This window comes from Octopus bimaculoides, chromosome 10 (genome assembly GCF_001194135.2).
Source record: "Octopus bimaculoides isolate UCB-OBI-ISO-001 chromosome 10, ASM119413v2, whole genome shotgun sequence".
In the NCBI taxonomy this organism is placed as follows: Eukaryota; Metazoa; Mollusca; class Cephalopoda; order Octopoda; family Octopodidae; genus Octopus; species Octopus bimaculoides.
In genome coordinates, this window is record NC_068990.1 from 55,136,319 (window position 1) to 55,150,233 (window position 13,915).

At 34.9% G+C, this 13,915-nt stretch overlaps 1 protein-coding gene across 2 annotated transcripts in view; it reads right to left on the bottom strand.

Moving 5' to 3' along the window:
- The window catches only part of LOC106872589 (myosin-VIIa), a 99,496-nt gene that overhangs the window by 24,471 nt on the left and 61,110 nt on the right, over window positions 1-13,915 (bottom strand). For both annotated transcript variants that reach the window (XM_052971213.1, XM_014919623.2), the window contains 7 exons: window positions 12,319-12,470; window positions 11,347-11,537; window positions 8,675-8,775; window positions 6,905-7,068; window positions 5,838-5,932; window positions 2,945-3,006; window positions 910-1,062 (listed from right to left, as the gene is read on the bottom strand). In XM_052971213.1, coding sequence (XP_052827173.1) covers window positions 910-1,062; window positions 2,945-3,006; window positions 5,838-5,932; window positions 6,905-7,068; window positions 8,675-8,775; window positions 11,347-11,537; window positions 12,319-12,470 — 918 coding nt within the window. The remainder of the gene's footprint in view (window positions 1-909; window positions 1,063-2,944; window positions 3,007-5,837; window positions 5,933-6,904; window positions 7,069-8,674; window positions 8,776-11,346; window positions 11,538-12,318; window positions 12,471-13,915) is intronic.

Here is a 13,915-nt window from a genome sequence, read left to right on the forward strand (position 1 = left end):
CACACACACACACACACACACACACACACACACACGTATATGTCTTTGTCGTATCTCCCACCAGCTTGACAACTGATGTTGGTTTGTTTATGTCCTCATAATTTAGCAGTTTTACAAAAGAGAGTGAGGGATTGACTTATTTGACTAAACCCTTCAAGCTGGTTCCCCAGCATGTCTGCAGTCCAGTGGTCTAAATAAATAAAACATAGAACATTGTGCTTATATGTTTTGATCTGTTAATAGATATATAAGAAGTAGCACTACTTTGGTCACTGACATGTTCTCAAAAGAATAATATGCCTTTAATAAAAACATGTTCATACTCAATACTCTAAGCACTTCATTCTAAGAGGTCATGCTCTATTTTCATAAACATTTAACCTCAGGGTATATATGTGTGTGTGAGGATGTGTATGTATGTGTTGCATTTTTGTAAGGAATGAAATAGTTATTTATAATAAGTATAACACAGCTATAAACATGCAAACTGTGGTGGATTTCACGCATGAAGTAGGGCCTACCTAGAGTACCTCCCACACCCCCACTTAGAGCATTCAGATGGATTCCGCACTGAGTTACTGAAGCAAAAATATTATTAAAGCAAATATTCTGCTCAATACCACAGATCTGTTTGTCAGTTGCTTGACCTTGACCACTTGAGCATGTGTCTTAATGGCTGACTGTATGTGCATCTCTGATCATGAGCAGGAGTAGTAGGGGAGCATCATAGCCATGTGTTGAGAGGGATTCTATGGGGTTTGAATAAATGTAACAAAAGCAAAGTTTGAAGGAAATATTAGCTATTTTTCAAACAGGAAATAACAGGTGCTACCCAAGGGAAAAAAAATCATATTACACAGTGTAATTAAATTATTAAGAAATGCATTACTTTTTTGTATATATACTTACAGTCTTAGAATCTTTATTCGATTGAAACATTGTTCAGCCAAACAGCTTTCACTGACTTGCAAGAATTTCAAAAGTTCTTGATACATATCCTCTTGTGGTATTACACAACCAGTTAACAACCACATAAGCACCCAACCTTTATTTCGACTTGTTCTGTTTTAGAAATAATACAAGAAATAAATGTACAAATACTCAAAGTTTTAACACATACAAAATAAAGAATGCTTTTTTTTTTTTGTTTTTCTTTTAAGAATTCTTTTATGGAGGTGAAGAGAAATTAATTACTTAAGAATATGAATGTGAGAGACTTGCTTTAGTCTTTTTATTGATAGACTTAAAATGAAATGCAGTAACCTATGTCACAGCAAAATACACTGTCGTTTTTCAAAAAAAAAAAAGGGGAAAGACTCAGCAAGCATTGTCTAAAAATAAGATGGAATGGTCATAGCAAGAATGCCTTTAATCATAGAACTACTCATTAGAGCTTATGGACTCAAGCATGGCTATATGGTTCTAGGTTATCAACACTTTTGGCAATTGTCTTCTATGATAACCTTAGGTTGACCAAAACCTTATGAAAGTAATTTGGCAGATAGGTGTTATGTGAAAGTTTTGTTTACACACACATGCATACACAAACACACACTCCCTCACACACCACACACACACACGTGTGTGTGTGTGTGTGTGTGTGGAAAGGATCTTCACATTTCAAACCGTTAGTCCTTCATCAGAAGAAAAGTGGAAAAGAAGCAATAAAAGTGGAAAAGAAGCAATAAAAGAGGAAAAGGTAATCAGAAAAAGAATATATATATATATATATAGATATATATGACCATTTTTTTCTCATTCATCTTTCTCTTCTATTGTTTCATGTGTGTGTGTGTGTGTGTGTGTATCTTTGTGTTTTGTCGCCCACCATCACTTGACAGTTGGTTTGTTTACGTCCATGTAACTTAACAGTTCAGCAAAAGAGACTGATAGGATAAGTTTCAGGCTTGAAAAGATGAGTACTGGAGTCAATTTGTGAAAACTACAACCTTAAATGCAGTGCCCCAGCATGGCCACAGACTAACGAATGAAAAATGTAAAAGAAGACAGTAATGTAAATACATTGAATGCTTTAAGTTAGATGTAATGACTGAAATCATCATCATCATCATTGTTTGAGTGTCTGTTTTCTGATCCTGATATGAGATGGATCTGTTTGAAACACAGTATTGCTGCATGTCTTGGTCCTTAACCATTTTTATACCTTTGTGAGAAGACAGGTCATTGCCTGTGACCTTTCAAAGGCTCTCTGAGACTAGTGACTTTCATATGGTTGATGTTCATCTTCCATGTCTGAAAGTTAATATCTATCAGAAAAACATAGTAAGAGAGGAAATTCTAGTGAGGGCTGATATTCTGAGGAAGTTTTGGAAGTAGTAGTTAGTGCAGGATGTCATGGGGTGGGAACAATGGCTGTTTAAACAGTAAAAGGAGGGCAGTAAAGATGATAAGATGGTTGCATTAGATAGACATAAATGAAAATGTTACTATGTAACTAGTTCAGAGCAACAGAAGCTATTGTATATATATTAGACAAGGAGAAGTGGTAGTATGGCAGCACATATGTGGACTAGAGGTTGTAGTGTTTTCATGAGTAAGTCTTTGGCAATCAGTTTGATAGTTTAGCCCAAACTTTTCAGATCTAATCTAATATTTTCATCCTAAATACTCTTTGATCTATCTGCTTCTGTTATAAGCATCTTTCATTGTCAACACACTTCCCTATGTTTCATTTTTTTGTATAACATGTGCAAACTATTACTGTCATTTTTTTTTTTTTTCACACCAGTCTTTGCAATTCACTTAAACTCATACATCCACATTTAATATATTGCACATCCATATCTAGTTCAAATCCCTACTCGCTTGATTCCACTGCAATGTTTACCTTTCATGTGTCATGGTCATACAGCATTACACTTCAAACACATTTATCTTTTACTGTTTATCTGCCGTTTCAATGATATAAAATAGACAAACTTACACATCATCATTTTCAGTCAACTGTTTGATGAGTTGAATGTAAATTTCATTACGCAAGTGTTTCTGTAAAGTGAAAAAGATGAGACATTCTTTACAAAGTAAAATAGAGAAACTGGCTTAACCATCAAAATTTTTTAAAATTTTGACTTAAGTAAAAGCCAATCAATATATGGCTAATTGGCTAGGCAATTAGCTTTTAATCATAAAGTCATAGATTTCATTCCTGGCCTGGATGGTGTGTTTTGTCTTTGCACAAGACACATTACTTTGTTATTCTAATTCACTCAGCTGACAAAAATTGGTATTAAGACTGACAGAACACACTTGTCGGTGTCAAGATAGCATGGCAATATTAATGAGTTTGGCATATTTGGCCCATATGATATCTCTTATCTCCATCACCTTCAAAGTTGGAACTGATGTTTGAGGGAGAATGAGATGTGGTAAGCTCTTCAATCCCATAAGTCTTCATGGATTATTCACATGAAATGAATATCGATCATGTTGGTCACCACAAGGAGATGAACTTAATTATTCGTTTGTTGGACTGATTACCTGACTCATTTTTCTGGAACCTCAAGAACTGCCACAGATAAAAACTCCAAATATTTTTATTATCAAGATACATATAAGGCATAGGTGTGTGGTTAAGAAACTTGCTTCTTAATCATGTAATCTCAGGTTCAGTCCTACTGTGTGGCACTTTGGGAAAGTGTCTCTCTCTCAAAGCCTTGGGCCAAACTAAGCCTTGTGAGTAACCAAAGCCTTGTGAGCAGATTTAATGGATGGAAACTGAAAGAAGCCCATTTTATGCATTTATGTGTACTCTTGTCTTGACATCATGTGATGGTTGTAAAACAAGCATCACTATCATACAAGTGATGTTGTTTGTTTCCAGTCTTCCATGAAAAACATGTTTGGCCATGAAGAAATTTTAACGTGCCTGGAAATAGATGAAGGTTGGTGACAGGAAAGGCATCATGTGGTAGAAAATTTGCCTCAAAAATTTCCACCTGACCCATACAAGCATGGAAAAGTGAACATAAAATAATGATGATGATGCTGATGATGATGATGAATCATTAAGAAAAATGTATAATTCTTATGAAAAAAATTAAGTAATTGGATTTTAAAGATATTGCGGTGCTATTAAAGCATGTCAAATACTGGATAAATTGCAGTTTGTATATATAAAAAAAAAAAAAAAATTAACTATACAGAAAATGAAATTAAAAACAAACTGTAATTTTAGCTAATTATACTCATAGAAACAGCAATATTTTCATGGTTACAAGTGTTAACTTTTTTAACTGTGAAATTAGATATCAGGATTATTCCAGTAATGACATTAAATAACTACCAAACAATACAATTGATATTTTCTACAAATCACATTGCTTAAATAAACTTGATATATCTTAACAAAACATAGTTTCAAACATGACATTCCTCAATAAAAGACAGATTGGTATATAAAACTGCTTTCCACAGTTAAAGGTAATAAGATTTTGAGCGGATATATCTGATTTCTGCAGTTAAAGGGTTAGTAGAGTAAAAAAATGGAGAAAAATGTCTTTTTGCTTTCATTCACTAATCATTTGCTAATGACTAGTGAAAATATTTCATCTGATTACGAAATAAGGTGGGAAAGAGTCCAAATTAAATGTAACTCAAATTGTTTTCTATTTCTTATTACTTATGTTCATTTTTACAAACTTTTGAAGTTCTCAGCTTATATTTAATGGCTGTACAATACTTATAACTGGTGAATATTTATTTGGAGGGTAAGCCAAAGAAAATACTTCGAGCAAGAACAAAATTTTGTACTTCCATTAAGCTTTGACTTTGGCTACTTAATTACCAAACTACAACATTTGTAATAGAAAATAGTGCAAATGTAGATGTAAAAATACGACAAAAAATATTAGGCATAGGTAATGTGGCTGTGTGGTTAAGAAGTTTGCTTCCCAACCACATGGTTTCAGATTCATGGCACCTTGGGCAAATGTCTATGAGTAGATTTGGTAGATGGAAACTGAAAGAACCTATTGTGTGTGTGTGTGTGTGTGTGTGTGTGTGTGTGTGTGTGTGTGTGTGCACATGCTTCTGTGCTTGTATGTATGTAGCAGTCTAAGAATTCAATATTCAGAAAAAATATACTCTCATATATTTGTCAATAGAGTGGGTATACTAATCAAAGTGTACAGTATTATACATCCACATGGTCTATCTTACCAATCAGTATCGCACTAGGGGTTCAATGGGGTGTTAGATAACAGCCCGATTATGGAACCCTATGCTCTTTAGAGATGGCAGTTATGGAAGAATATATGGCAATTGGCCTTTACTGTTTGTTTTGGCTTGGTTTTCACAGCTGGATGCCCTTCCTAATACCAACGACCTTACAGAGTGGATTGGGTGCTTTTCATGTAGCACCAGCACCAGCAAGGTCTGTTTTGGCATAGTTCTTACAGCTAGATGCCCTTCATAATGCAAACCACTTTATAGAGTAGCCTAGGTGCTTTTTACATGGCACCAACACTGATGAGGTCTGCTTTGGCAAGGTCTTTACAGCTGGATGCCCTTCCAAACACCAACCAATTTTCAGTGTAAACTGGATACTTTATGATATATATATCATATACATACATGTGTATGTGTGTGTGTGTGCATGTGTGTTGTGTTTGAGTTTTCTTCCCAACCACTTGCCAACTTGTGTTGGTTTGTTTATGTCTCTGTAACTCACCCATTCACCAAAAGAAACTGATAGAATAAGTCCCTGGCTTAAGAAGTAAGTACTGGGTCAATTTGTTTGACCAAAAACTCTTCAATATAGTGCCCCAGCATGACCACAGCCCAATGACTGAAACAAGTAAGAAGGAAAATAAACTTACATTTCGTACTGCAATTTCAAATATCTTGTCAGTGGCCAATACAATATCAGAGATTGCTTCTATTCTTCTAATATCCTCCATATACATTAGGATTGCTGCAAAAGAAAAGCGGAGGGAAGATAGGGAAGAATTAGTCTTTTCATAAGAAAGAGTAGCTGAGCAAACCTATTAAACAAAAAATATAGCATAGACACATAGATAACTGCTCCTTTCATGTGATGCCCTTGTGAACTGGAAGAATCATTAACAGCATTTTGAATGGCTATTGCAGATTTCTGCAGTTAAAAGGTTAGTAGAGAGAAAAATAGAGAAAAATTGTCTTTTGCTTTCATTCATTAATCATTTGTGAAAATATTAATCATTAGTGAAAATATTTCATCTGATTACAAAATAAGGTGGAAAAGAGTGCACATCAAATCTTTACATTCTGAGTTCAAATTCCGTTGAGGTTGACTTTGCCTTTCATCCTTTCAAAGTTGATAAAATAACAACCAGTTGAGCATTGGGGTCAGTGACTTATCCACTTACCTGAAATTTCTGGCCTTGTGCCAAAATTTGAAATTAATATTTTATAAATATGTGTTCAGATACTTAATATTCTTTCTTTTATTCTTTTGCTTGTTTCAGTCATTTGACTGTGGCCATGCTGGAGCATTGCCTTTAATTGAGCAAATCGACCCCAGGACTTATTTTTTGTAATCCTAGTACTTATTCTATCAGTCTCTTTACGGGGGCATAGACACACCAGCATCGGTTGTCAACTGATGTTGGGGAAAAATACTGACACACACACACACACACACACACACACATACACACACATATATGATAAGCTTCTTTCAGTTTCCGTCTACCAAATCTACTCACAAGGTTTTGGTTGGCCTGAGGCTATAGTAGAAGACACTTGCCCAAGGTGCCATGCAGTGGGACCATATGGTTGGTAAGCAACACACAGCCACTCCTGCACCTATATATCATTTGTATTTAATTTTTTTCCCTCTTGCTATTATCATATATTGGATATCATGTTAAATATTGAAGAAAATTAAATCATAAGGAAGACTCACCTTGGTAGATCTTGCAGGCAGAGTGCTTCAGATCTGCCCTCTGTTGAATCTTCTTACTCAGTGGATGCTTGATGGGTTCCTTACTGTGTTTCCAATGGTCACTGAATCCATTTCTTTTTAATGATGTCCTGGATAACATCTTTGTCACACTAACTTCAGTTGGTCTGAAAGAAGATGGAAATTCAAAAGTTAAATGAAATTAAGTAATAAATGAGGCAAGGTATTAGGAGAATATTCTGTGTTAATATAATGCTAGTAGTTGTCAGCATTAAATTATGTTTTTAAAGCATAGGCAAATACAAGTTTGTCAAATAACATACAAAATAAATTGAGTTATTAAAATTGTCTTTGCCTCCACTTGAGAAGGGGAGATCATCTCAAGAATCAAGTATTCTCCAAAACTGATATACTATTATGGAATAGGACAGGCTTATTGTCTGGAGATAAGAGAATAGATGCAGACAATCCATCCTCTAGAGGCAGAGATCATTTTAATAAGTCAAGAATTTATATTGTTTGTTACTTGATATACTCTATCTTAATCAGATATATGTTACTGGCCACTTTGAGTTAATTCTCTTAGTTTATTTTTGTTTAAATTAGGTTTTAAAGAACTGGTTAACCATTTTGTTATCAAATATTTATTGAAATGCACTGCTTTTGTTTCAGTTAATTCTTAAAATAAGGAAGAATTTAGTAAAATAACTCTGTCATTGTTAAGCTGATGTTTAGGAAATGAATCAACATGAAATTTTGATGGAAAATTCTTAATTTAAATCATTTTAAGACAGGACGTGTGTATCATAGACCCAAGAGCAGTGTCAGGTGGGTTGAAATGTCAATCTGTTTGACCAGGTGGCTCACAGGAAATATTAGATAAGTTTTGTGTGGTAATCAATGGTAGAGAGGACAATGAGGAAGTATGGAGCAGTAGAGTGCTGGACTAAAATGTGTTGCAGGGTTTAGTTTTGTCCCCCAATAAAAGGAAAAAAGAAAGAATTGACACCTATCTATTGGAATAGATATGCAATGTTAACTTCAAAATGAATGCTTTATTCAAATGAGTTAAGAAAGGGACTTGACTTAAAGCTCATTGAAGAATGTTATTATTATTTACATTCATGCTAAGTGAATAAATTATGCATTAGGCACAGGTGTGGCTGTGTCATAAGAAGTTTGCTTCCCTACATGATTCTAGGCTCAGTCCCACTGCATGGCACCTTGGATAAGTATCTTCTACTATAGTATTGGGCCAATCAAAGCCTGTGGGTGAATTCAATAGAAGTCCATCATATACATGTATATATGTGTGTGTGTAACTTTGTGTGTGTGTAACCACTTGACAACTGGTGTTGGTGTGTTAACATCCCCTAACTTAGCAGTTCAACAAAAGAAACTAATAGAATAAGTACCAGGCTTAAAAAACAAAAAGAAATAAGAACTGGGGTCGATTCATTCGAATAGAAATTCTGCAAGGTGGTGCCCCAGCATAGCTGCAGTCTAATGACTGAAACAAGTAAAATATAAAAGATAAAAGATGATGAGTGGAAAATAATCAAGTACTTTACTGTTAGACACTCATTTAATCACTCGCTGATTTCTCAAAAGTGCTATAGAAGAGATCCCTATATTTAGTATATATATCATTGAAAGGAACAGCAAAAGGCTTTTCCTCAAAATGTTCATGACCACTGACTCTCATGATATTTGTTTTTTTAATTTTTTACTGAGTTCAGATTATTGATAAATGTAATGAGAACAATGACTTACTGTAAATGTTCTTTGCCATATTCATCTAAATTGTAACTGTAGTATCTTCCAACATGTTCTTGTGACCATTCTATAGTTTTCAAGTGTGATGCCAGTGTATTCTGAAGTATATTTTATTTTAATATAATACAACTTTAGGTACAAATATGTTAGTTCAAATTTTCAGCATATTTATGAAGACATATCCATATAATGCTAAAAGAACATAAGTCATATGAATCAAAATAATACAGTCACCTATATAATACACATATATGGAGCTTTCTCACATGATTGTATGCTAGAAATATGCTAGAAATAGCAACAAAATCTCCCTCAAACCACACCATACTGACTTGAAAATAGAAATGCATTAGGAAAGTGTTGTTCATGACACATTTTGGTAGACAAGGCATGTTCATGACCTTTTATTTTTACCATTTAATCAGGAAGGGAAGGACAGGACTCATGACCCTTAATTTTTCTTAAGGCCTCCAAAACTAGTGGGAAGAAGTTATCCTCAAACCATAGACTTGGCCCAAATGCTTGCCACAAAGTGAACTCCATTTAACATACCCAAGAAGCAAGTGGTAGTCTTAAACAGGGTGATTGATCAAATAAACCACTCAAAAACACAGAATACTGGAACAAATACCCACAAGGCATCTACACTGACACTTGAACAGGTCTACCAATTCTCTCCTCTGGAATGATACCATAAATTTCCAGAGTACAAGTGGACATAGTATATAGTATGAACATGTAGTGCAAACATTCAAATATTGTCACTATCTTTCACAATCCTGCTGCATTTCACATGAAATTTTTGGTCCTCCAAAGATATCTTGATGTATAAGTTCACCTATCATATTTGGCTGTAAATTTTGATCAGAACAATTTGGTTTATATGCTGGAAAATATGATACTTAGTTTTATCAACCCTGAAAGGATGAAAGGCAAAGTTGATCTTCATGTGATTTAAACTATTCAGTATGCAAATGACCTGGGAAAATACCACAAGATATTCTGTCCTATGCTCTAATGATACTTTTAATGGGATACTTTTAATCATAGGTTTGTTTGATCAACTAAGAATGAAGCTGCATCAACAACATAGGTAAAGATAAGCCAGTGAGAGAGCCACTAGATGATTGTTCACATCTCTAGAAATGGCAACCAAATATCCCTTAAATGATACCCGCCCATCACAAAATAGAGGGGCACATTGAATAATCTGGACCTAGACACACTATCTGAAAGAAGAATTGAGTGGCTAAAGCTGAAAAACCTTTTAAACATAGCTCTGTTCAGTCAGGTTGACATGGACAATGGCAATATCAACAACAGTAAGTTTACAAGGGAGCCCCTATATTAGGCATGAGCAACATTTTTGATGAACTGGACTGCATGAGACATGGCTCATCATCAGACAAGCTACACTATTTAAAAAGTAAAGATAATATTTTGTTAAGCATGCATTTCAGAAACTCATGCAGGTCACAGGTTGCCTATAACTGCTTTATATCAGTGTTCAACCAGTTAGAAATGATAGCCAAATCTTCCTAAAACTACACCCTGCCATCATTTAAAAAATTGAAAGATACACTGGCTACGGAACTCCAGAGAAAAAAGATGAAATGTGTACAGTTGGAATGTATTTAAACATAGGTTAGTTCAATCAGATTGATTTGTGACTAAACAACAGCAACAATAACAACAACACTTTGAATAAAGACGCTTATATAGAAATAAGCTCTTTCTCTAAAGAAGCATAAGAAAAGGAATTAGCATAGACCATCTAATTATTTATTCACACAACGAGTATCAAAGATGTGTCACTTTACTTTAATAGAGCCCATGACAGACAATTATCATCTGCTATGATCTATGAGAATGCTTTTATGCACCAAGTGCCTATATGAGAGGATCTCTCAAGGCTAATTCAGTGTTCTAAGAAAACAGCCATATTAAGTTGGATATAAATATTGCCTTTTGGTATTAATTCTGCTTCTGATGCTAATAATTAATTTCTAGTAAACCTGTCGGCTATTTGTGACAGCAGTGTCTGAAAAGATGCTGATATTCTGTATATCATAGCAGTGAGATTGGCTAGCATGCACTGATCAAACACCTCCCACTGATGATTTTCAGTAAAATGAAATTATGTGATATTGGAATTCCAGTACCTATGACAGACACATCTCATCTGCTATGATCTATGTGTGTGCTTTTAAGCACCAAGTGTCAATATGAGAAGATCTCTCAAGACTAATAACACTGTATTTAGTGTTCTAACAAGACATCCGCATTAAGCTGGATATAAAAATTACTTTTTTGGTATTTGTACAGCTTCTGTTGCTAATAATACATTGGTAGGAGGGTTTCAGTTCACTGCTGAGTTCATAATGTAGTTGCTATAATAAAATACTTGAATAAACTTACAAAAATAATTATCATAAATTAATACAAATCTTGTGAATGATAAACACACACACGTGCAGACACATGGTCTATCTACCTCTCTCTCTTTCTCTCTCCTCACACACACACATATGTAAATGTAGTCTCCTTCTCTCTCATATACACATGCACAAAAACCTGCAACCAACAATGCTATTGTGTACAGTAATACTATGTAAAATAAATAAAAATATAAAGAGAAAAACCAACCAAAATAAGAAATGCATGCTTACCAAATGAGTGTTGTTTGGTATACCAGCAATTGCTAAAGGGTGAATGATATCTTTGGAAAACTCGCCTTCCCTTTCAGTTCGTAGACACTTTCCAACTATATATTCACTATCTTTGAAGACCTTGAATGACTCCTCTAAAACTACGAGGTCTCCATTCCGAATATGAAGGCTGGATGAGAAATTCTGTTTCTCTGAAGAATGAAAATTTAAAAATTGAGAGAGAAATTTTTGAAGTATACAATTTCAAACATGCATGTACATGTGCACACACACACACACACACACACACGACAAGCTTTCTTTCTGTTTCATCTACCAAATCTACTCAATCTATACTCAAGGCTTTAGTTGGTCCAGGGTTGTAGTAGAAGACACTTACTCAAGGTACCACACATAGGGACTTAATTAAGAACTATTAGGTTGGGAAGCTTCTTACCACACAATCACACCTGCCTGTACTGCCACTCTCTCTCTCTCTCTCTCTCCATATATATATTTTTATTCTTTTACTTGTTTCAGTCAATGGACTGTGGCCATGCTGGAGCACTGCCTTGAAGGGTTTTAATAGAACAAATCAACCCCACAACTTATTTTTTAAAGCCTAGTACTTATTCTATCAATCTCCTTTCCCAAACTGCTAAGTTATGGGGACGTAAACACACCAAAACTGGTTGTTGAGTAGTGATGGAGGGACAAACACACACACACACACACACAATTTCTGTCTACCAAACCCACTCACGAAGCTTTGGTCAGCCCAAGGCTATAGTAGAAGACACTTGTGCAAGGTGCCATGCAGTGGGACTGAACCTGGAACCATGTAGCCAGGAAGCATGCTTCTTACCACACAGCCACATATTTATATGTATGTAATGTATATATATACACAAGCAGATACACTCGTGCACACATATACATGTAGTAAAATTGAAAACAATTTGCCAGAACAGAGTAATGTCAAAGGCATCTTACCAGGAACATTGCATTGACAAAGTGCAACTGCCACTTGTGACTTGTTGCTCAGTTCTTCCAAAAAAGTGTTCAGTATTGCATACAATTCTTCTATTTGGTGTGCTTCCACCAAACTGTTCGTTCCTCTGACATCTAAGATATGTAACCAGGCACTGTGTATAAAAGAATCAAAGAATTAAAGTCATTTTTCATAATGATAAATTTTACGTGTTTGATCTTTAATATTTTTGTTTGTTTAAGCCATCATGACCAGATAAGCTTAATCAAGCTGATTTATAATTAAAATCATGACAATGCCCTAGATATAGTGTATCTAAGGCTACATATCCATTTTTTTAAAGACATTAAGGGTTGAGGTAAATATGAAGGAGATTTGGCTGTGATTTCTAACAGATTGGAGTATTATGTGTAGTAGTAATTCCAAACCTATGACTCAAAATGGGTTGCAGTGTGATACCGAAATGTCAGCAACAATAAAATTTTTACTTTGGAAATATTTGATAAAAATTCATGAATATGTTGAGCCATAACTCAAATGTATAAAGGCCACAAGTCAGTATTTGTAGCAAACAAAAACTGATAATATTTCCCAAAGAAAATTATCAGATGTTAAATGTGGCTCATATCTATTTTTTTTTTTAACCCTTACAGTACAGGAACCAAATATATTCATCTTCATGCAAGTACACTTCAGACATGGGAACTGAGTTAACTTGTTGACAGTGGAGTACTCTCTGAAATTGCTCTCATTTCATATGACATTGTACACACATTTTATTTTTACTGGCCAATAGAAAGAAATTGCCAGAATTAATTTGCATATCCTTAGCATGTTATACAAACCAGCAAAACTTTAATTAGCAGAATGAAGGTTGAGACTAAGAAGGAAGTATATCTATTTGACAAAATGGATCTCAATAATAAAAAGTCAGAAAATTGTTGACATAGAAGCTTTCTCATTAACTTCGTCAAATGGGAAAGGTTAGCACTATAGACATTACAGGACCTCCAGTTGAGATTGGTTGGGCTGCCACAGATTAGGACTACTCTTACATTACTATTCATGAGCATGGTGAATCATTGTTGCAACTGACAGCAAGCCTCTGATGGCGGAGAACACTCTTTACTTCTGTTCTCAAACAAATAGCGACAATACACAAGAAAAGGTTCAGTACTAAGCAGAGCATCAAGATACCAAGCTATCATCAAACCAAAGACCTGTCTTATCTCTTGTAAAGAATGGACTCTGCTAAAAGTACCCAAAGACCAGGTGACAATGTTAAACTAGAAAAAATATGTATATGTTAGGTACCTGGCTTAGTGGCTTGTCTCTTGAGTTGAACTCAATTGTAAAGTCATGTGTTCTTTGAGTAAGGTAATTCATTTCGTATACCTCCAACCCACTCAGCTGACAACATTGTTGAAAAGTTGCATCTACCTGACATATTATAATCCCTGAATCTTATGACAGGAAGATTTTAATGACACTTGATGGCTGCAGCACACTGGATGAAGCAGATGAGAATCATGTGTGTCTGTGTGTGCATGTGTGTGTGTGTGTGTGTGTGTGTGTGTGTGTGTGTGTGTGTGTGTGTGT